This window comes from Macaca thibetana, chromosome 1 (genome assembly GCF_024542745.1).
Source record: "Macaca thibetana thibetana isolate TM-01 chromosome 1, ASM2454274v1, whole genome shotgun sequence".
NCBI classification, from domain to species: domain Eukaryota; kingdom Metazoa; phylum Chordata; class Mammalia; order Primates; family Cercopithecidae; genus Macaca; species Macaca thibetana.
This window is the reverse complement of record NC_065578.1, coordinates 99,686,770-99,711,521: the sequence shown is the minus strand read 5'-3', so window position 1 is coordinate 99,711,521 and position 24,752 is coordinate 99,686,770. Positions and strand designations below refer to the sequence as shown.

At 39.1% G+C, this 24,752-nt stretch overlaps 1 protein-coding gene across 3 annotated transcripts; it reads right to left on the bottom strand.

The window, feature by feature from the left end:
* Positions 1-457: 457 nt before the first annotated feature.
* RTCA (RNA 3'-terminal phosphate cyclase) lies at positions 458-24,747 on the bottom strand. 3 transcript variants are annotated; one of them, XM_050745276.1, is made up of 12 exons: positions 24,537-24,747; positions 24,333-24,433; positions 23,411-23,449; positions 22,647-22,790; positions 20,127-20,250; positions 17,331-17,389; positions 15,827-15,968; positions 15,069-15,193; positions 13,472-13,530; positions 6,596-6,690; positions 5,038-5,142; positions 458-830 (listed from the first exon to the last, which is right to left on the bottom strand). In XM_050745276.1, the coding sequence occupies exons 1-12, from the start codon at positions 24,579-24,581 to the stop codon at positions 729-731; spliced, it is 1,140 nt and encodes a 379-aa protein (XP_050601233.1). In that variant the 5' UTR covers positions 24,582-24,747; the 3' UTR covers positions 458-728. The 3 variants fall into 3 exon arrangements, with proteins under 3 accessions (XP_050601233.1, XP_050601244.1, XP_050601253.1); XM_050745287.1 differs by lacking the exon at positions 23,411-23,449; XM_050745296.1 differs by lacking the exons at positions 23,411-23,449; positions 24,537-24,747 and having other exon boundaries at positions 22,647-22,805; positions 24,333-24,427.
* Positions 24,748-24,752: the final 5 nt, after the last annotated feature.

Genomic DNA, 24,752 nt, shown 5'->3' with positions numbered 1-24,752 from the left:
ATTGTTGCTGGGTGCGCCGGCTCACGCCTGTAATCCCACCACTTTGGGAGGCCAAGGCGGGCAGATCACGAGGTCAGGAGTTCAAAACCAGCCTGACCAACATGGTGAAACCCTGTCTCTACTAAAAATACAAAAATTAGCTGGGCATGGTGGTGTGCGCCTGTAATCCTAGCTACTCAGGAGGCTGAGGCAGTAGAATCGCTTGAACCTGGGAGGCGGAGGTTGCAGTGAGTGGAGATCGCGCCACAGCACCCCAGCCTGAGCGACAGAGCGAGACTCCGTCTCAAAAAAAAAAAAAGGAAAAAATGTTATTGTTGTCACAGCAAGTACATTTGCATAAAGTTGCCTCATTATACTTTAGATGTGATTTCAGCGGAGATTAGAATTATACCCAAATTACAGATCAAATATATATCCCTGATTTAATTTATTACATAAAAAAGAAAAACGTATTTACTTCAGGTGTAAAGAATATTTTATTTCAATACTTCAATATTGAAATCAGCTATCACACATATCCACCACCTGACTGATACTTCATTGTCCATCTCTCAGGAGATATTCAAAGTGAGATTAGTTTGATGAAGCATTCTCAGCAAACCAGAACACTGTACTTCATCTTCAAATTTAAGTCAGATCCTTTAATAAGTTACTTCCTAGTCATTATTTTATAGTATTTATGAAATAGTGCAATACATCAGTGAGGTATCATTTAAGAGGCAAATACTCTATAGATTTGGATTTGTCATCCCAATTCCTTGGCATTCAATAATATAAGTATCTTTAGAGGCATCTTCTTCATCTTCTGATTTCTTCACAATAAATTTAGCCTGAAATCAAAAGAGGAGTATATAAGTAATACAAAGAGAGATGGAGAAAGAGCCCACAACTCCAACTTACGTAGGCAGAGAGTTAATGTCAAGCCCATTTTATTGAAAAAACCTACAGAGACACAAAGATCAAATGATTCATGAGAAATTCAATAGCCTAAAGATAACACATTTCATTGTACAACCAGGGTTCTTATTCAGAGGTATACATACCCGTGAGTTTTGTCCAAATATATATGCCTGGGCCCCTTCCATACACACTGCATCAGAAAGCTCAGATGTGCAGCTTAGGTAAATATCAACTTTGAAACCTCAACTGGTAATTACAATGCATCTGTATTCCCTACACCCTAAAATTTTTCTAAAACATTTCTACTTTTATCTTGTCAAGTAACAAATTACTCTTTAATTTCTTTACATCTTTTCTTGCTAACTTACTTCCCTAATATATCATTCAAAAGATCCAGTTCAGAGAAGGTATGTGGGGAGGAGGGGCGGTGGTGGTGATTAACATCTTCCTTCATCTCTAATGTAAGGGGCTTAACATCACATTTTTCACTTGGTAACTAAAGTTGGCTTTGAAATATTTTATCTGTATCATTGTATTTTTTGTATGTTTGTTTTTTGTTTATGAGACAGAGTCTTGCTCTGTCACCTAGGCTGCAGTGCAGTGGCATGAACACGGCTCACTGCAGCCTCAACTTCCTGGATTCAAAGGATCCTCCTGCCTCAGCCTCCAGTGTAGCTGGGACCACAGGCACACGCCACCATGCCTGGCTAATTTTTAATTTTGTTGTAGAGACAGGGTCTCACTTTGTTGCCAGGCTGGTCTCAAATTCCTAGGCTGAAGTAATCCACCTGCGTCAGCTTCCTAAAGTGCTGGGATTACAGGCATGACCCATTGTGCCTGGCCCATATCACTGCATTTTGAAAACATCATTATTTTTAAAGCAAATATGATTCATTTTAACAAAACTAAATTCAGAATCAAAATAACTAGCCAGGTGCAGTGGTGCACACCTATAATCCCAGCTATTCTGAGGTGGAAGGACACTTGAGCTCAGTTCAGGAGGCCAGCCTGGGCAACACAGGAAGACTCCCCACAACTCCCATCAACGTCTTAAAAAAAAAACAAAAAAAAAAAAACAATTAAATAGGTTAAGTTTGTGGCAAAAGGATTTCAAATATGCCTAAAATCTTAGGATTCTTGGAAGTACAATTTGGAAACCATCACTCTGGGGCCTTACTGAATGAACAGTAATGTTCAAAAATTCTTTCACTTTCGGCATTTTGTGGTAATGTACTGACACAGAGCGGACATTTGAAATTACTGTTGAATGAATAAACGCTGAATTCTGAGCTAGATAACCAAATTAATTAGTAATATACATGTATGCATTTATATATTTTTCTAATTACAAACATTATGTAAATATGAAACACAAGTAGCAGCTATGAAAATCATTTCTAGCCTATACATAAACCTACTTAAAACTACAAATATGTAGACCTGAAAGGAGCATAGCGGGCCTATCTAGCTTAAGTCTGATTTTACAGATAACTATTTGCATTGAGACAAAGAAAGATAAGAAACTTGCCCCAAGTCACCCAGTTATACACAAAAAAGCTGAGCAAGATACGAGCTATCACAGGTTCATAGCACTTTCCGTTATGTATACATTTCAAGTAACAACTAAGTGTCTACTACATGTAAAGTATTGTAAAAAGTAAAGAATATAATGAATAAAACCTGATCTCTGCTATTAAGGAGATCAATCTATAAGGAGAGACAGACAAGTAACAGTTATAAATACAGCATAAGTAGAATAAAAATAGAGTTCACACTCTTGACATCAAATACAATTTGCCTTTAATTCCCATTAGTCTTTCCTACAATTCAGCAAACACTTACCTATGTAATAACAATTAAAAGTATATATAATTAAGAATCAAACTGGGCGCAGCAGCTCACAGCTGTAATCACGGCACTTTGGGAAGCTGAGGTGGAAGGATCACTTGAGCCCAGGAGTTCAGGACCAGCCTGGGCAACACAGGGAGATCCGTCTCCAAAAAAAAAAAAAAGCAGGGTGTGGTGGTGCACATCTGCAGTCCTAGCTACTTGATAGGCTGAGATGAAAGGATCACTTGAGCCCAGGAGTTCAGGGCTGCAGTGAGCTATGATACTGCCACTGCAATCCAGCCTAGGCAACAGAGCAAGACCCTGTCTCTCAAAAGAAAAAAAAAGAGTCCAGGCGCAGTGGCTCACGCCTGTAATCCCTGCACTTAGAGAGGCTGAGGCAGGCAGATCGCTTGAGGCCACGAGTTGGAGACCAGCTTAGCCAACATAGTGAAACCCTGTCTCTGCTAAAAAGTACAAAAATTAGCTGGACGTGGTGGCACATGCCTGTAATCCCAGCTACTCTGGAGGCTGAGGCATGAGAACCACTTGAACCTGGGAAGCAGAGGTTGCCGTGAGCCAAAATCGTGCCACTGCACTCCAACCTGGGCTAACAGAGCAAGACTCTATCTTAAGAAAAAAAAAAAAGAGAAAAGAAAAAGGATCATCATACTAATAGGAGTAGGGCAGCAACAGTGGTTTTGTGTTTGGGACACTTCTGTAATGACTAATTTTTAAAATTAGTATGTTACTTTTGTCATTTTAAAAAATGCTTAAGGCTAGGGCTGGGCATGCTGGCTCACACCTGTAATCCTAGTACTTTGGGAGATCAAGGTTGGAGGATTGCTTGAGCCCAGGAGTTCAAGACCAGCCTGGGCAATGTGGCAAGACCCCATCTCTACAAAACATCGAAAAATTAGCCAGGTATGGTGGCATGCTCCTGTAGCCCCAGCTACATGGGAGGCTGAGGTGGGAGGATCATTTGAGAGCCCAGGAGGTTTGTGCCACTGCAATCCAGCCTGGGGAACAGTGTGAGACTCTGTCTCAAAAATAATAATAAAAATGCTTAAGATTAGCACCTTCCCTCATAAAATTGTTATAAATTTTATATTTCATTATAAAATTACATTATAAAGAATAAGCAAAATGGGAAATATGCTACATGTTACTGAAAGAAGCAAGAAATGAAGCTGTATGCATTAACTGCAAAAAATACAAAGGGAAACAATTTCGGAGAAGAAGAAAACACCCAAATGTCAACAGTGGTTTTACCGGCAAGGGGAAATTATGAGAAGGCTTTTCCCCTCTGTTTCCTATAAAGAAATTACATTAGTTTCATGATGAAATATACCTATTGTTTCTTTCAATTAACAATCCAGGCCAAGCACGGTGGCTCACACCTGTAATCCCAGCACTTTGGGAGGCCAAGGCAGGCGGATCACCTGGAGCTACGAAGTTTGAGACCAGCCTGAGCAACATGGTGAAACCTTGTCTCTACAAAAAATACAAAAATTAGCTGGATGTGGTGGCATGTGCCTGTAATCCCAGCTACTTGGAAGGCTGAGGCAGGAGAATCACTTGAGCCTGGGAGGCAGAGGTTGCAGTGAGCCGAGATCATGCCATTGCACTCCAGCCTGGGCAACAGAGTGAGACCCTGTCTCAAAAACCAAAAAAAAAAAAAAGAAAAAAGAAAAAGAAAAAAAAAAGAATCCTCTAAGAAAGGTATGAATATGAGCTCATACAATGATAAATCCTTCTTCATTAAAAACTGTATGTCAACTCTACTAAATTTCAGAGGACAGTGAATACTAGAATTTCCACAAATATTCTAGTCTACCAATAGAATCAAGAAAATAAAATGTCTAAAATTTTATATAAATTTTTTACAGCCAACTATGAATCCCTTGTGATTTGATATCATAGTTCACAACAAAACATCTTTACTTACTCTGTACGGCAGTACCACACAGTGATTATAACATGGGCTTTGAAGTACGCTTTCCCAGGTTTGCTCAAAGCTCAGCGCTGCCATTAAAAATCCATGTGGCCTTGAACAGTGTAATGAATCTCTCTGCCTCACTTTACTCATATTTATAATGGGAATAATAATAATAAATAGCCACCTAAAATAAATAGGCATGCTGAGGAAGACAGGTGAGATAAACTGCTAAATTAGCTCAGTGCCTGTCAAACAGGAAACAGGGATAGCAATTATGATTACTATTAAGCTTCCTATTTATTAAAATTTAACCCAAAATTGGCTAGAATAAAAATCAAAATATCAATTTCCCTTTGTGATAGAATACTCACCTTTGCTATTTGTTCAGCAAAATGTATAGCGGTTTGTGTATGGAGTGTAACTGGTCCTGTTTTTATTCTGGAAACTCCATTGGCTAATGCCATGAAAACAATCAGCTATTTAAAAAAGAACAAACAAAAATCTCACATATTTATTAATATTTGGAGTTATAATTCCACCACTGCCCATAATAAAAATACTACTAGAAATAAAAATTGCTAGAAAATAATTTCTATTTCTTTAGGTTTCCAGAAGTTCTCAGAACATGACAGAAAACCTATGTTACCCTAAGTCTGTGAGTGGTACAAAAAGGCTTGGTAGCAGCTCTCTACATAGAATTTTTAAAATTAATATTTACAAGTAAAATATAGAACATTAATATATATACTTAGACCAACTATCTCTGCAAGTTGGTATATATTCTACTCTCTAAAATTACATTTTAACAGCTGAATAGACAGACTAATACTGGGAGTTTATTGGGAGTTTAAAGTAGACCTGAGCAAGAAGGAAGAGATTAGAAATAACAGAAACTGTCTTAAGAAACAGGTCAAGAAATCTCGAGGAATATATTTCTAAATGTGGACACTACTGATTTGGGATTAAGGAGACAAGAGTATGGTAGAAAGGAAAATCTATAAAGATAAAAGACCATAAAAAAGATATTTGGAAATATTCAATATAATTTCTCACTGTGAGTGAACGTGCTACGTTTGAGAGGTCTGCGACATGTCCAAGTGGAGGTGCTGACAGGCATAAGGGATATTATGAGTAAGGAGTTAAGAAGAAAGGCCTGGGCTTCAGATATAAAATTGAGAGTTGTCAGCATAAAGACGGTACTTAAACCATGAGACCGGACAAACTAAGAGAGGGAGCAACTACAGAAAAAGAAAACAAGTATAAGCCGAAGTCCAGGGGCTCATCAAAATTTAGAAGTTGGCCGGGCACAGTGGCTCACGGCCCTTAATCTCAAAACTCTGGGAGGCTAAAGTGGGAGGATCACTTGGGCACCAGAGTTTAAGATTAGCCTGGTCAACATACTGAGACCTCGTTTCTATAAAAATTAAAACAAAAAAAAGTTTTAAATTAGCTAGGCATAACAGCATGTGCCTGTAGACCTAGCTACTCAGGAGGCTGAGGCAGGAGGATCACTTGAAACCAGGAGTTTGAGACCAGCCTGGGCAACATAGCAAGACTCTGTCTTCACCAAAAAAAAAAAAAAAAAAAAAAAAAGTGTTGAGAAGATGAAAACAACAATAAACTAGCAAAGGAAACTAGAATGTATGGCCAGTGAGGTAGGAAGATAACAACATTTCAGAAACCAAGGGAAGAAAATACTTCAAGAAGGAAGGAGTGATCAATTGTGCAAAACACTGTAGATAGGCAAAGGTAAAGTAAAATGAGGGCTGAAATTTGAGGACTATAAATCCCAGAATATTTTTTTAAATTACTGAAGTAGGACTTGCTAATTAGTGTCTGAAAGTCAATTATTTAAACTGATATTCAATCTAATTACCACATATTCAAATCTAGCAGGTTAGAGGGTTTTTAACCTAAATGTGTCATTACCTGGTCTTGCAGATACTCGTCCACAGTACCACCATGTCTAAGATTTGCTAATAGCATTTCAGCAGCTTCAATTCCAACTTTGTCTGCATTTACACCTAAAGGTAAGCACAACATTAAAAAAAACAAAAAAACAAAAAAAAACACTAAATTAACTACTAAGAGACAAAAAGTTTGACATATCCCAGTTAGCACTGGTATACAATTTTTAGGCCTCAAAAACCCACTCAGTGCACCTTTTAGAATAAGATCTTTAGTTATTTAATATTCTCGGTGTTTGGGATACGCAAACACTGAAAATATTTATACCTTTAAATGTACTAGTGGAGGAAAATATTGGCTGCATTGGTCCTATTTAAAATGTACTACTTTATAAAGCCAGTTTACAAATAAGTTATGACCCTATAATGCTATGCCTCAATTTCAAAGTTTAAAACTTGCAGCCAGGCATGGTGGCTCATGCCTGTAATCCCAGGACTTTAGAAGCTAAGGTGGGAGGATCACTTGAGGCCAGGAGTTCAAGGCTGGCCTGGGCAACGTAGCAAGATGCCATCTACCAAACAAACAAACAGACAAACTCTCCTCCCAAATCCCAGAAAAGCGTGCGCGTTACAATTAGTCTACAGGTTAATTCCATCAGAATTAAATAATTTGGCCCAGTGTGGTGGCTCATGCCTGTAATCCCAGTGCTTTGGGAAGCTGAGGTGGGTGGATCACTTGAGGTCAGGAGTTTGAGACCAGCCTGGCCAAAATGGCAAAATCCTGTCTCTACTAAAAATGCAAAATTTAGCCAGGTGTGGTGGTGCATGCCTGTAATCCCAGCTGCTTGGGAGGCTAAGGCAAGGGAATCACTTGAACCTGGGAGGTGGAGGTTGCAGTAAGCCGAGATTACGCCACTGCACTTCAGACTGGGTGACACAGCGAGGCTCCATCTCAAACAAAAAAAGAATCAAAGAATTTTTTAAAAGTCAGGAAATTATACTTTATGTAAAAAAGAGCATATAACATTATCAGATCAAATATTTCAGAGTTTTATCTCCTCTAAGATTTGAACAGGTATTAGCTTATTTTAAATATAAGTCAGAATATTTACCCTCTTGCCCTACTTCCTCTCTCTCCATACATATCCCAAATCTTTGGTACAACACTGAATACAAAATAAGTCTGTCAGAAGTAGTAGAATTCCACATTATTATTTTAAGGTATTTACTCTAAATGAAAAAATTCTTGGCTGCAAATGAAAACGTCTTATAAAAAATGAAAATGTGGTTAGTTTTGTTTCTATTTTATATTTGCAAATTTACTGGATTATATATAACATTTTCCCCAAAGTGGAAATTGTAGAATTTTAACTTTATTTTTCTTTGTTTTTCTTGTTTTATCTTTTTTATTGTTTAGAGACTAGGTCCCACGACGTTGCCCAGACTGGTCTCGAACTCCTGAACTCAAGTGATCCTCCCGCTTCAGCCTCCCAAAGTGCTAGAACTCCAGGAATGCGCCGCCATGCCCAGCAACTCTATTTTTCTTTATAGTAGTCATATTAATAAATTACCTTCTTTATATTATCAATTGGGCAAGTATTTACATGACTGAATGAAATAGTTTGAAATATGTGCTATGAATCTTGACTTATTAGCCACTGCCATTTCCTCTTCTAGAAGATGGAGATGATAATAACTATGTTGCAAAGTTGTTATAGAAATTAGAGATAATATTTATAAAGCATCTTTTACCCAGATTAGTACATAAAAAGCTATTAATAACAACACAGGTTGAGTAACCCTTTTCCAAAATGCTTGGGACTAGAAGGTTTCAGATTTTGGATTTGGTTTTTTTTTTTGTTTTTTGTTTTGTTTTTGAGACGGAGTCTCGCTCTGTCGCCCAGGCTGGAGTGCAGTGGCCGGATCTCAGCTCATTGCAAGCTCCGCCTCCCGCGTTCACGCCATTCTCCTGCCTCAGCCTCCCGAGTAGCTGGGACTACAGGCGCCCGCCACCTCACCCAGCTAGTTTTTTGTATTTTTCAGTAGAGACGGGGTTTCACCGTGTTAGCCAGGATGGTCTCGATCTCCTGACCTCGTGATCCGCCCGTCTTGGCCTCCCAAAGTGCTGGGATTACAGGCTTGAGCCACCGCGCCCGGTCGCCAGATTTTGGATTTTTAAAAAATTTTAGAATATTTGGGCCAGGCGCGGTGGCTCACGCCTATAATCCCAGCACTTTGGGAGGTCGAGGCGGGCAGATCACTTGAGACCAGGAATTCGAGACCAGCCTGGCCAACAAGCAGAAACCCCATCTCTAGTAAAAATACAAAAATTAGCCAGGCATGGTTGCATGCGATTATAGTTTTAGCTACTTGGGAGTCTGAGGGATGAGAATCACTTGAACCTGGGAGGTGGAGGTTGTGGTGAGCCAAGACCATGCCACTGCACTCCAGCCTGGGTGACAAAGCAAGATTCCATCTCAAAAAAACAAAAAACAAAAAACAAACAGAGAGATGCCCTGAATTACCACATACAATGAGGGAAGGAAGGAAGGTGCTTGCTGTAAGTGAGGCAATTTCTATACAAAGGAAATAGAGATTGATTAACCAGAGGCACAATTCATTTTAGCAGATTATTTTACTCCCATAGTAAAGAATATAACTGTAAAACAAGAGTAATGAAAGATCACACAGATACTCAGCAATGGAAAGACAAAACACATTCTGTCTATAATGCAATCACTTAAAGTTGGAAGGGATCCTTAAACATAGATCATGATCATGGTTCAGTATCATTTTTCAGATAAGGAAAGCCCAGAGTCACTATGCAGGATAATGACAGGACATGGGACTAAAATTTAGGTCTTCTCACTCTCAGTTTAGTGCTCTCTATCATAACACACTGCCTCAGTCTAAAACAGTGAGATTTTCTCAGACAAAACAAAACCTCACCTTTTTCAAATAAAATTGAAGAATGTTATCGTTAGAAGGATTTTGGAGATTCTCCAGGTTAATCTTCTTGCTCAACAAATAAGGAAACTAAGATCAAAATGGTTTTAGTAACTGAGACAATGATAAAGGCATCACTAGTTACAACTTCCTACCTCTAACACCTATGGTGGTATTGACAAGCAGCCAATGTTCCTTCTGGTAATAACCCTAAGAAATTAGGATTCAAGGTCTGGTAGTTTTGTTTTGTTTTTTGAGACAGGATCTTGCTCTGTCACCCAGGCTGGAGTGCTGTGGCGTGATCGCGGCTCACTGCAACCTACACCTCCTGGGCTCGAGTGATCCTCCCGCCTCCTGCCTCAGCCTTTGGAGTAGCTGGGACTACAAGCACATGCCACCATGCTCAGGTAATTTTTGTACTTTTTGTAGAGAGAGGGTTTTGCCATGTTGCCCAGATTGGTCTTGAGTGCTCGGGCTCAAGTGATCTGCTCACCTTGGCCTCCCAAAATGCTGGGATTACAGGCATGAGCTACCACGCCCAGCCCCTAAATCCAGTAGTTTTCTAGTTAATTTAAATCAGAAACGAAATGGGATCTGGATAAAGGAGGTCATGATATTCTCTCTGAGATCCTTAATATACAGACAAGCTAGATTGAGAGGACCACAAGTTACTTTTGCATTCGCTAACAACATCTCATTTGACTGATGTCCATGACAGGAAACAAGGAAGGATACCAGGGGGAGTCAGTCAATCTCAGCAGGCATGTTGCTCTCTCCTTTATTCTCTCCTAACACCCTAAGTCTAAAAATAAGTACTGTGAACTCTACAAGTGTTTTATCCAAAGACAACTTCAAAGTACAAGTTGTTTCATGTGACAAAGTGAGAAAAAAATGCTGACAGAATATTAGAAAATTCTTTTCAGGCCTGGTAAAAAATCCCATGTATTACTGATAAAGTAATGATCCCTTCATGATCAATCTCAGTGCAGCACATTTAAAATTATCATCCACCCTGGCAAACTAACTCTACCCCCTATATTCCTATATTCACAAGAGGTAAAGATATCCAGTTACCTCAGCCAGACATCTGGAAGATCATACTTTACACTGCCTTCCTCACTTCCCACATCCAACTGGCCACCAAATACTGTCCATTCATTTTTGCAAATACTCACCTCCCTAGCCCAGCATTCCTTCGCGCAGGCCCTTACCATTCTGACCTGAATTGTAATAAACTCTTATCTTCCCACCTCCAGTATGGCTTTCTTCTACTTCTCTAAATTATCTTTCAAAAACTCTCATATCACATCCCTCCTTAAACGCTTTATATTTCAGGATTAAATGTAAACTCCTAGATATAACGTATAGCCTTTCAGAATCTGGCCTGTCGACCTTTCTGTTGTCATCTCTCTCCATTCCCCTACCCAGGCCTATTATCCACTTGCAGTTGCTCACTCAAACACAGAACACTATTTTTTTTGGTGACAGGGTCTCACTCTGTTACCCAGGCTGGAATGCAGTGGTGCAATCATAGCTCATTGCAGCCTTGAACTTCTTAGGATCAAGCAATCCTCCCGCTTCAGCCTCCTGAGCAGCTGGGACTATAGGTGTGAGCCACCATGGGGGGCTAATTTAAAAAAAAAAAAAGTTTTTAAGAGATGGGATCTTGCCATGTTGGCCAGGTTGTTGTCAAACTCCTGGCTCAAGCAATCATCCTGCTTCAGCCTCCCGAGCAGCCTGGACTACAGCTGCATGCCACCTCACCCAGAATACTTTTGTATGTCAAATTTCTTTGTCCTTCCTCCTTAGCTCTCACTTTTCTATCCAGCCAACTTCTATTTACCCACAGAACCCACTGGAGGACCATTAAATGGCAGAAGCCAGATTTGGGGTCAAGCAGTCCCCAGAAGGATTCACTTTTCTTATCCTGTGTTCCTAGGGTACCCTGGGGATACCACTATCATAGAACTGGTCTGTTTCTTCTGTCAGAATAAGCCAGGAGGCAGGAATCATAGCTATCACTTCTGAATCCCTAGTACACAGTACCTGGCACATTTGGTAACCAGTGATACAAACAAACTCACACTTCTCCCAATGCCTGCTAAGTACTTATTGCTTGTAATATGTCTGCTCCTAGTCTCCGTTTTATATTTGTATTCTCTTTGCTTCTAAAGACTGTTGTAGATAGTGCATGGAGTGGCTCAGTATCCACACTGATTCCTCACTGCACCTAATACGTAATTAGTATATGCCAAATACATATTTTAGATCACTATTTCTCAAACTTCAGTACACATTAAAAGTACCTGGAAAGTTTGTTAAAATGGATTCCTTGGCCCCACTCCCACAGATTCCAATTCAATACATCAGGTAGGCCCCAAAATCTGTATTTCTAACAAACTCCCAGTTGATGCTGACAAGTTTGCCTGTCTGCCAACCACAATTTGAATAGTACAGTTTTAGACAGAATTCATTTATGTATGAGTTCAACTGGAAATGGTGATTTTGTTTATTCTCTTTATCAGATTTGATGTCCAACTAGTTCTAGATTTACCAACTGAGCAAACTGAGGAATTCCTAATTTTTTTTGCATATAGTACTAATAATGTGGCTAAACAGCATAGCTAGGGTAAACATTTTTATTTGTTTATTTATTTTGCAAAGACAAGGTCTCACTATGTTGCCCAGGATCGTCTTGAACTTCTGGTCTCAGTGATCCTCCCACCTCAGTCTCCCAAAGTGCTAGGATTACAGGTGTGTGTAATCCACTGTGCCCAGCTTGGTAAGCATTTTTAAAGATGCTACAAAGTAGGAATAAAGCAATCAATGACCACGCAATCAACTAGAAGTTCACCTAAAAGTTGCCTGGTTGGTAAAAGTTTAAATATTAACAAACACATGCATGTATGTATCTTCTCTCTCTAATATGCCAAACCTTAAACAAATTTCCCTTTCACAAAAATATTCGAAATTTTGAAATCACCAATGTAATAACTGATGCAGAGAAGAATCATCAATAGATGTTAAAACCACTGAATGAAAGCTGTTATGGAAGCAAGGTAATCAGATGGCCTCAAAGTATTGTCTTGGATCACTAGTTAATTAGAAAGGTAAAAGGAACCTTCATAGCAGACAGATCTGCAGGACACACCTCCTTAACCAAGTGATCACACTCAACCTCACCAATAAAGGAGAAACTAACATCATGTGCCCCCTGCCGTGATACAGTGGAATGTACACAAAATCACCTATGTAGTATTCTTAATAAAAATGTTTAATCTGAATATATCGTGAGACAATCAGACAAATTTAAATTGTGGGAAACTCTGTGAGAAAGTGGCCTGGACTCTTAAAAATGTCAGCATCATGAAATGAGAAAAAAAAAAAAAAGGTAATGGGAGGATTCTATATTAAAAGAGGGACTAAAGAGACTTGAGAAACAAATGCTATGTGTTCAAAAAAAAAAAAAAAATCCCACATCGCTCTAAATAATATTTTGGAAACAATTCATTATGTATGAAGCTATCTGGTGTGTCAGAATAAAACAGACAAATTCTTCAGGTGTAAAAATGGTATTATAATTGTGTACTTATTGTTCTTTGGATATATATGCTGCAGTATTCAGGGGTGAGACATGGCACCTGCAACTTACATTGAAATGGCTCAGAAATATACACAACAAACTAAATGTTCATAACTAGTGAATCTAAGAGAAGGCTGTATGGATGACTAGTTGAACGAGTCATTCAACTTTTCCATAAGTTTGAAATTTTTCAAAGTATAAAGGTGGGAGAAAGACTGAAAGTCTGAAAGTGTAATTGACTCTAAAAGAGAATCAATTAACTACATCCTTTTAAACTTGTCATTCATCATTCTATAACATTCCAATCCTGAGAGATTAAAGAATTTTCCAGTAGCATTGGGAACTATGGACCCCCTTCATTTATCTTACCTCGTTTACCAAGCGATGATCCAGCAAACAAACAGCCAGTGGAGGTCTCAGCAATAATTCTGTGCAAGAAAAGAAGTTATTACTACCTTTACTATAAATATTCTAAATTTATGCAAATACAACACAGGAGAACAATGGCTATTAAATAGGCAGAACAAAATCTGGGCAGCAAATTGCAAAAGTAAAAATTCTTCATATAGGGTGGCATGATTAGCATTGTCTATCTTAATCAGACCACTAGTATCCTTTACCACTTGACCAGAAGTCACACCAGATTCTAATTCACAGGTTAAGAAATGTCTACCATGCCCCCCAACAAGTTACCATGTCATTAGTGCTAAGCAGTACCATTTCACAGGCACACAGTATTATAAAGTGTTTCAGAATTATCTTAAATAAAAAGGTCATTATGCAGAGACTTTGGTATTGTTCTATGGTTTTTAGATAGTATTATCATAAGTAGAGCAAGCATTTACTTTAAACCTTTTAATGGAAATTCTGAATGAGAGGATTTGAAACTTAAATATCCAAAAATGGTACTTTTATACTTCAAAAAATCAGTTAAAGAATTTGTACTAATACTTAAATCTACAACTCCTAACTGAATTAACATAATAGTTCTAGTCTGTTTTTGTTTTTTCTGAGACAGAGTCTTGCTTTGTCACCAGGCTGGAGTGCAGGGGCGTGATCTCAGCTCACTGCAACATCCGCCTCCCAGGTCTAAGTAATTCTCCTGCCTCAGCCTCCCAAGTAGCTAGGACTACAGGTGTGCACCACCACGCCCAGCTAATTTTTGTATTTTTAGTAGAGACAGGGTTTCACCATGTTGGCCAGGTTGGTCTTGATATCTTGACCTTGTGATCTGCCCGCCTCAGCCTCCCAAAGTGCTGGGACTACAGGCATAAGCCATGGTGCCTGGCCTCTAGTCTGTTTTTAAAAAGCTCTTTGCTATATTTATTTGTGAATTGATTTCACACTTAAAGTATTTCATGCAACTGGAAATATTCTCACAGGACTAGCTTTAAAGCCTAACTTCTGATTAAACATTTAAGTTTAATGTAACAACGTAACAAAAGGCAAGTCATCCTCGGAACAAATTCAGAATAATTGTCTTAATTTATCATACTGGTGTTTTAGGTAGGAATGTCCTTAAAAATACAAATTGAGGCCGGGCGCAGTGGCTCAAGCCTGTAATCCCAGCACTTTGGGAGGCGGAGACAGGCAGATCATGAGGTTAGGAGATCAAGACCATCCTGACTAACACGGTGAAACCCCGTCTCTACCAAAAATACAAAAACAGCCAGGCGTGTTGGTGGGCGCCTGTAGTCCCAGCTACTTGGGAGGTTGAAGCAGAAGAATGGCGTGAACCCGGAAGGCAGAGCTAGAAGTGAGCCGAGATCGTGCCACTGCACTCCGGCCTGGGCGACAGAGCGAGACTCTGCCTCGAAAATAAATAAAATACATACATACATACATACATACATAAATTGAAACTTCTTAAAACTATAAACTTAAGCAAGAAACCCTACAAATCTTTAATTTAATGAGAATTATTTTGGGGCTCTCAACTAATGTGTAGGAAAAAGTATTGTCTCACATTATTCCATTTCCATTGCCAAATGCTTGGTCTTTAGGTTCTTGAACAGGCTGGATGTTAACATACAAATCCCGGATCTCCTTTCTGATGCATCTAACTGCTGCCGCCGCCATATCTTTTGCTACCTATTTTAGCAAGACAGAAAAATACAATAAAACAATTACTGATTATTTGGAAAATTGTTTTCAATACTTCAAAGACATATAAAATAATTGGTTGCTTTTACATGCATTATTTAATAACTTGATTTTCAAGAGAGCACTGAATTTTTAAAAATGCTTAAGCAAATTAACTTTATTTTTGTTAATTAATGTATCCATTAATATATATGTTTCATCTTTTGTTTTAGGTTCAGGAGGTACATGTGCAGGTTTGTTACATGGGTAAATTACATGTCGCTGAGATCTGGTATGTTAATGATCCCATCACCTAGGTAGTGAACACAGTACCTGACAGTGTTTCAACCCTCACTCCCCTTCCACCCTCCTCCCATTAGCAGTCCCCAGTGTTCCCATCTTTACGTCCATGTGTATTCAATGCATAGCTTCCACTTATGAGAACATGTGGTATTTGGTTTTCTGTTCCTACATTAATTTGCTTAGGATAATGGCCTCCAGCTGCAGTCATATTGCCACAAAGGACATGATTTCTTTCTTTAAAAAAATGTTAAGTTCTCTCAATAATTTCAAAATTTAATTGACGTAATACTTATCAAGACACACATACATTTTATTTCTGAGAACATCTAGACAACTTACTTTAAATGGCAAAACACCAGCAACGAAAGCTCTTCCATATATCTTAGTCACACAGCCACGGTCAGTTAAATTTATAGGGTTCAACTGTTTAACTGGTGACATTCGAACGATCACTTCACCACCCCCTTTTGGGTAATATCCCCTATGAAAAGTATAACAAATGCCCACATAAACTGATTGTATGACAAAAACAAAACTCAGTATTACAATAAAATGACATGTCAATGATATCCAAACATGTAATCCATGGAAAGGTCTAAATATTTTAGGTCTGTATTTTGTAAAATTTTACACATTAAAAAACAAAATTTTGTCTGTACAATATGGTAGCCTTGAGATATGTGAAACTATTAAAATTAAATAAAATTTAAAAATCAGCTCCCCAGCAGCATTAGCCACATTTTAAGTGCTCAATAGTCACATTTGGCTAGTGACTACCATGTTGGACAGCACAGATATGGGACATTTCCCTCAAAGCAGAAAGTTCTATTTGGCAGTGCTGTTGTAGAATATAAGCTCCTTGAGGGCTAGACTTACCTATATCATTCCCGCTGTTTTCCTGTGCCTTAAACAATGTCTGGCACATGGTAGGTACTCAAATAAATATATGATGAATATTTAAGTAGCAAAACACTTTAAAAGTTTTAATTCAATTAATTGGTGTCATCTGTTCTACAGCAGATGGTGAGAAGACAGTACTCCTCCCGTCAAAGAGCTCAACATCTGGTAGGGAGATGGCTCCATACACTATCTACTAGAATACAAGTCAGGCTATAAGAAAGGTTACAACATAGGTACAAATATGAATTCCGATTGAGGTACAATCAGAGGTCATAAAGAAGTATAAGTTTCACGTTGAAAAAAACACAGGATTTCTAACTTTTGGGAGAGCAGGGGAAGAATAACATGAACAAAGACACAGAAGTCCAAAGGCACAAAGCATATTTAAGGAATAACAAGCAAACATATTGTTAGAATATATAACACGTTGAAAGGAGGAGAGGGATGAAGAAGTTAGAAAAGTTAGGGCAAGACTTCAAAGCGCTTAAATGTCACACCAAGAAATACGGCCTAGTGATTATGTGGCAGAAGGGAAGCCTTAAAGAGAAATAACCTGAATGCCCAATGTGTTTCTTAGGAAAACAATTTGGATCACATTGTGGAAGAGAATTCCTTTTATGACCCCTCAGTGTTTAGTCCAGTTGTCTACACACAGTGAGCACTTCAGCTGTGCTGGGGCATGAAATAACACTAGATATGAGGGTACCTCGGTGTGAAAATTCCCTTGAAAATATTTTCCCTAGAAATAACCATCATGTGTAGCTGTTCTCAAGTCCCCATGCCCCTGCTGTTCATTATTTTTAAGCCTCAAAGTACAATTATTTCTTACAAGAGATGCAATGTATTAAGTGGGTACCAGAAAGACAGTTCTCTAAGGGTCTAACTTTTCCACTATTTTTAGCATAAGTAATAGATCCTAACATTTAAGAAATAAGCAACTTACCTTGTTTTAATGTCACAATTAAATCTGAAACCAAATTTTTCAACAATTGGCTTGAAGACCTGAAAAAAATCAGTTTTTATCATTAGGTTAATCAGCAATATTCACTAATTTAACAAGCGTATTTATTAAACAAAAGTGCTTTGCTGGCTAGTAATTGGATGCTATAGGTAAACGGTGTTATAAGAATATATAGGCTGGTTCCATTTTTTCAAATGAAAAAAACTGGTATGTAGCTAAATATAAAAGTTTGACATTTATTTAATCAGAGCTGTGCAAGTCTATCTAATGAAAAAAACTAGAACTTAGGATACTTGATATCAGTGGTTATTCTACTCCAAAGGCCAATACTTCCTAATGCGTCTCAATATAGTACATTTAAGAAATGAGGGGGTATTGGTGAAGAGCATTCCATTCTGCCATCTCAATTTTTTATACAGTTGAAATCTCATTCCACAGACAATGCTTTAACATTATAAACATATGCATTTTCCTGACATCATGAAATTATTCCTAAACAAAATCTGAATGCCTCCATGGCATCCTAGCCTAATTTACTTAACGGTTCTCCAATTTTTCATTATTAGGTAATGATCTATCTTATATAATGATAATTACAGTGTATAATGCTCTGTTCAAATACCTTTAACATTTATCTTTAGCTGCATTTTGCAATATTGAATTAGAGCAGTTTCCTTGAAGTCAAATTACTAGGTGGGGAGAGATTAATTTTTATTATACATCCCATCGAACTGACTTTAAAAAGATTATACCATCTATTAGAATGGCAAGATTTCAGAGAAAGATGGTGTTTAAGCCTGATGTCTAAGGCAACTCTTTGAGATTTACTCTAGAGATTTACTTATTTCTCTGGGTTGTCTCTTACGTATCCAAGAGGTATGCACGTTTTTAACCTTGTTTTGTGGGTTTTTTTAAAGGCAGAAAAAGCTTAACAAATAAAAACCTGAAAATATCAAGTGCTAGGATGGATACAGAACAGCTGGAACCCTCTATTTGATATTTATTTTTATTTTAGAGATGGGGTCTCGCTATGTTACCCAGGCTAGACTCCAGCTTAAACTCAAGAGACCCTCCCACCTCAGCCTACGAAGTATTAAAGAGCTGTGACTATAGGCACACACCATTGTGCCCACTTCAGCTGGAACTCTCGTATAGTACTGGTAATAATGCAAAAAGTGGCCACTTTGGAAGCTAAAATAACCTGGCTATGTATTATAAAGTTAGACATTTGCTTATTGTAACAACCTTACCCAAGAGAAATGAAAATGTACAATCACACAAAAACTTGCATATGAATGTTAACAGTAACTTAATTTATAATTGCCAAAATCTGGAAACACCCAAATGCCTTTCAACAGATGAATGGATACACAAACTGGTACATCCATATACGAGAACACAACTCAAGTTTTCATTGCAGATATAAGCAACATGGATGAATTTCAAATGTATTATGGATAGCAAAAAACCCAGACTCAAAGCCTACATACAGTATTATTCCTTACATGATATTCTGAACAAAAGGCAAAACAATGACAGAAAACAGATCAGCAGTTGCCAGGGGCTGAGACTCAGGACTCATTACAAAAACGTACAAGGGAATTTTTTAGAGTAATGGAACTATTCTACATTTTGATTGTGGTAGATGGTTCATAACTGTGAATCATATCACTGTCAAAAATCACAGAACTGCATGTTAAAAAGGATGGATTCAACTGAAAATTACACTTTAAAAAATCTGGAAGAAAAAAAAAGATTATACCACTTTTCTCTCCCACTAGTTATATGAGCACGCCAGTATTTTTTAAATCATTTTTTAAATGTTTGATCCTAGAATGGAAGGGGCTTAATGGAAAAAAAAGTTTGAGTTTTCCCCCAAATCATAATTCTTGTATTTATAAAATAACACATCACAATTGATATAATTTCTATCACACTCAAGGTGTTGTTTTGTTTTGTTTTTTTAAAGACAGTATCTTGCTTTATCACCCAGGATGAAGTGCCAACATAGCTCACTGCAAACTCGACCTCCCAGCCTCAAGTGATCCTCCCACCTCAGCCTCCTGAGTAGCTTGGACAGGTGTGCACCACCATGCCTGGCTAATTTTTCTGTGTGTGGTGTTTTTTGTTTTTTATTTATATATATTTTTTTGTAGAGATGGGATTTCACCATGTTGCCCAGGCTGGTCTTGAATTCCTGAGCTCAAGGGATCTGCCTACCTCAGCTTCTCAGAGTGCTAGGATAACAGGTGTGAGCCACCACACCTGAGTTTTTTAAAAAAAAATTCACTATAAACACTATTCTAAGATATAACAACAAACTTAAAGTAAACATAATTCCCCACCCCCTACTGCAACAGAACTAGACATATTTGGGAGGCTGAGGTGGGAGGATCCTTTGAGCTCAGGAGTTTAAGACCAGCCTGGGCAACACAGTGAGACATCGACTCTACAAAAAAATTTTTAAAAAATTGGCTGGGTATGTGCCTGTAGTCCCAGCTACTTAGGAGGTCACAATAGGAGGACTGTTTAAGCTCAGGAGGTTGAGTCTGCAGTGAGCTGTGATCATGCAACCGTACTCCAGCCTTGGCGACAGCACTGTCTCAAAAACAAAAAGAAAGAAAGAAAAGACGCCATGAAGAGATAAACAAGAAAAAAGACACCATGAAGAGATAAACAAGAAACTCACAAAAAAAACACTCAAGATATATTTAAATAGAGAATGGAGACTCAGAAGCATGTATGAGATCTTAGTTTGTCAACAACAAAAGCCCTTACCATCACTGTATAATCAATCTGTGGTGCCATTTCGGCATTAGTTCCACCTTTCAAATGAAGTTCTGATGGAGAAGCAGCAAAGAGAACACACGGCATTGAGACCTGCATCAAGAGGCACACACTCCTAAGAAGAAGGCAGAAGGGGCTTATTTTCATTTTCTTTTCTGCATTTTCTTTTCAAACTCTTAAATAAGCTATATTATTGTTCATCACTACTAACTGAAGCACAGACAACTGTGAAGGCAGGTATATGCCACTGAGTTTCTAGTTAAAAACCATTTTAGTGTCTAAATAGTAAAATCCTGAATTTTAAAGAAAGACCGTATTTCACCATAGAAAAAAACAGCATTAAATGATAACCAAACTTGGGTCTGAATCTTCAACTAAACACATTAGCTGTGTGACCTTGGGTAAGTTCTGATACTTTTCTTTATATTACAAAAAAGTAAAAAAGAAAAAAAATTTAAAATAAAACCTTCTTCAAAAGTTTTACAAAAGAATTCTTGAAACTAGCAGTTTATGAAAATGCTTTCAAAATAGTCAAGGTCTGAATTGATTATATATGAGTTGTTACTATATAACAAGGTACTGTTCCAGGTGTAAAGTTAAGATATAGTTCCTATCATTGTGGAGTTCATGATATGATAGAATAATATTTTACGCAGCCATAAAAGAGAATGAGTTCATGTCCTATGCAGGGACATGGATGAAGCTGGAAACCATCATTCTCAGTAAGCTAATACAGGAACAGAAAACCAAACGCTGCATGTTTTCACTCATAAGTGGGAGCTGAACAATGAGAACACATGGACGCAGGGAAGGGAAAATCACACACCGGGGCTTGTTGCAGGGTGGGGGGCAAGGGGAGGGAGAGCACTAGGACAAATACCTAATGCATGCAGGGCTTAAAACCTAGATGACCGGTTGATGGGTGCAACAAACCACTATGGTACATGCGTACATATGTGATAAACCTGCACATTCAGGACATGTATCCAGAACTTAAAGTATAATAAATAAGATAAAAATAAAAGAATAATACTTTATAAAGAGTGACAGCTTGGCTGGGTGTGGTGGCTCATGCCTGTATCCCAGCACTTTGGGAGATGCAGGTGGGATGATCACTTGAGCCCAGGAGTTCAAAACCAGTCTGGGCAACATAGTGAGAATCTGTCTCTACAAAAAATTTAAAAATTAACCAGACATTGTGGTGCACACCTGTAGTCTCAGCACTTTGGGAGGATCGCCTGAGCCCGAGAGGTCAAGGCTACAGTGAGCCATGATCATGCCATTGCACTCCAGCCTGGGAGACAAAAAAAAAAAAAAAAAAAAAAAAAAAAAAGACTAACAGCTAAATATTTCACATGGAAAAGTTTTAGTGAAGTAATGCTTGCTTTACTTGCTTGTTTGGTCCTTATAGTCAAATAATGTGAGAAATCACAAGAAATAGTTATGTAACATGATGAATGTTATAAAGTGAAACATTTGGTCATTAGCTTTTCTTTGAGACAGGGTTTCCTTCCATTACCCAGGCTGGAGTGCAGTGGCACAATCTCGGCTCACTGCACCTTCCACCTCCGAGGCTCAAGCCTCAGCTTCCCAAGTAGATGGGACTACTGACATGTACCACCATGCCCAGCTAATTTATATATTTTTTATATATATATATATATATATATATGTGTGTGTGTATATATGTGTATATACATGTGTATATACGTGTGTGTGTGTGTGTATATATATATACGTGTACGTGTGTGTGTGTGTGTGTGTGTATATATATTTTTTTTTTGTAGAGACGGGATTTTGCCATGTTGCCCAGGCTGGTCTCAAATTCATGAGCTCAAGTGATCCACCCACCTCGGCCTCCCAAAGTGCTGGGACTACAGGCATGAGCCACCCCACCTGGCCTGGTTGTTTCTAAATGAGCCCTTATCTCCCTTCTCTAAAGTTAAGTGAAAGCAATCATATTCATAAGTAGTTTGAAAGGGAATTCGACATAGGCTCCTACCTACTAAAAGACAGATCTTTATTTAACTTACTTACACAATGATGCTTAAGTATTCAACTGGGACGTCTCTATCAGTAATAATGAATTTCATTAATTCAATAAATATTTATTGGACAGGTGTGGTGGCTCACATTTGTAATCCCCAAACTTTGGGAAGCCAATGTGGGTGGATTGCTTGAGCTCAGGAATTCAAGACCAGCTGAAAAACATGGCGAAACCTTGTTTCTTCAAACAATACAAAAATTAGCTGGGCGTGGCGGTGTGTGCCTATGGTCCCAGCTACTCAGAGGCTGAGGTGGGATGACCTGTTGGGCCCAGGATTTACAGCTTACAGTGAGCAGTGATTGCACCACTGCACCCCAGCCTGGGCAAGAGGGATACCTTGTCTCAAAAAAATAAAACATAAAAGTAGGGAAACAAGCTCATAGACGTTAAGCAACTTGCCCAGAAAGTGGCAAAACCTGGACTTAAATCCAGGTTACTTAAATGGAATGTTAAGTGATACATACCCTGCTGTCTTGGTATCTGCTGTGTGGATTCCACCTTTGATCTTCTCTGGTGTAAAGGTTATTTCTGTTGAGCCAATTTCTGCCCCCTCCAGTCGCCCATCACACAAATCTCGAATCATTTCCAGTCCAGATAAATGTTGAGGCCTTCAGGTCATAATACTGCATCAAAACGTGTGCATTCAGACTGCCTATATCCCCACATTTTATGACAAATTTATAAAACTGCAATGGCAAGAAAACAGCAAGGTCTAACCACAGTAAGTGCCACATCTTCAGTGTCAGCTTCCTTCTGGGTTTTTACGCACCTAGACTACCTGCTAGTAGGTATCATTTTAACACTTCCTTAAAGACCAGTTATTTCTAACTATAAATACATACCCTGATATATTGTTGCAAATTAGAAGTGTGCAAAAGAAGAAAACTAATAGTTATTTCAGCGCCACCAGTCTCGCTTGCACTTGACTGAATAATCTATGGTGCCTGTATGGGCTGAACTATGTCCCCCCTAAATTCATATGCTGAGACTCTAACCCTCCACATCTCAGAATGTGACTATATTTGGAGATAGAGCCTTTAAAGAGATAATTAAGTTAAAATAAGGCCATCATACAATCTTACTGGTAACCTTATTTAAAAAAAAAAAAAGAAAAACTAGGACATACAGAGACGCTAGGGGTAAGGTGCACAGAGGAACCACCATGTGAACAGGCAAAAACACAGGCCTGGAGCAGATCCTTTTCTCATGGCTCTCAGAGGAAACCAACCTTGTCAGGACCTTGATCTTGGATTTCCAGCCTCCAGAACTGTGTGGAAATAAATTTCTGTTGTTTAAGCCCCACTCCGTGTGTGGCATTTTGTTATGGCAGCCCTAGCAAACTAATACAACACCTACAGCCTAATGAATTGGATTCCCTTGTTGGTGAACTGGAGGGCTGCAAACAACTATGACAAAGGCAATTAACATTAACATATATCAGTAATTGCCTTTTGGTAATTTCAAAACTGTAGACAAAAGACTGAGCTCGCCGATTTATTAAAATGTAATAAATACAGAATACATACAAAGCAATCAGTGCGGCTTCAAACCTGGGTCCTCTTCTAACAGGTGCATGTACCTGAAACTCAACTAGTGGCATGCCCAGCTACCCAGACAGAAGAAATAAGGTCAAGTGTCAAGGTGTTTCCCTCTCCACAACAGATCATTCTGGTCGTAACAGCTCTCTGGAGGTATGAACGAAAGCTGGAATAACACATCTCAGGATCCTTTACTGTTTTATGATTCTAAAACTGGCAGGAGCACAGAATGCACTAGTTAAAAAAAACAGGGTTTCCTCTGGCCTCACAAGTATTTCTGCCCTATCTTGCCCGCTCATACGTGCTATTTGGATATTTGGAATGCCTGGTGAGGTGGGAAAACATTTTAAAAGCTAGCTCTTTAGCAAATGAGACTATTTTAGCCAAACAGAGAAAACTCGAAACCATTTATAAACTCACCCCTCGAGGCTTTCAAGCTCTTACAACCCAGGCCACCGCCCAGGCAGAGCGTCCCCGCCCTGGATCGCCCATACCTGCGTCCGGGACCTGCTGGGTTCCACCACTCGGACTCCCGATGCCCCAGCCCGTCAGCCCGATGCCCCCCCGCATCCCCCAACTTCACAGCCCAAGTCTCCCTCCAGCCAGATTTACCTCAGGCCTGGCGTGCTCCGGCCGGCTCGGATCTTCTGCACCCGCAAGGGGAGGCCCAGGAGACAGCTCAAGGCCGTAGAGACTCTCAGGATCTGGCCGCCCTACAAAGGGTGGGGTACAGGGAGAAGAGACGTAAGCACACCGGTGGAGAGAGCTGCCCGCCTTAATCTGGCGGCAGCCCCGGCCGCTTCGCTCTGCACTCACCCCTTCCATGATGCTGCCATCGACCTCTACCCGCGGCCCCGCCATGGGGGGCACCCTGGGGCCCAGCCCGCAGCAACAAAGCCTCCGCCGGAGCGGGAGAAAGAAGAGACGTTGGCTCCCGCCCAGTAGTTCAGAAATCTCGGTTCACGCCTGGTGCTGCAGGATCCTGGCGAAAAAGCGGAAGAAGCGGCGCCTCTCGGGACACCGGAGTCAGCT

Coding starts and splice junctions, on each gene's coding strand:
- RTCA (XM_050745276.1), bottom strand. CDS start 24,581: ATGGCGGGGCCGCGGGTAGAGGTCGATGGCAGCATCATGGAAGGG. Junction 23,450..24,332: donor CGGAGCACGCCAGGCCTGAG/GTAAATCTGGCT, acceptor ATTTCCACACAG/TTCTGGAGGCTGGAAATCCA. Junction 5,143..6,595: donor ACGAGTATCTGCAAGACCAG/GTAATGACACAT, acceptor TTTTTTAAATAG/CTGATTGTTTTCATGGCATT.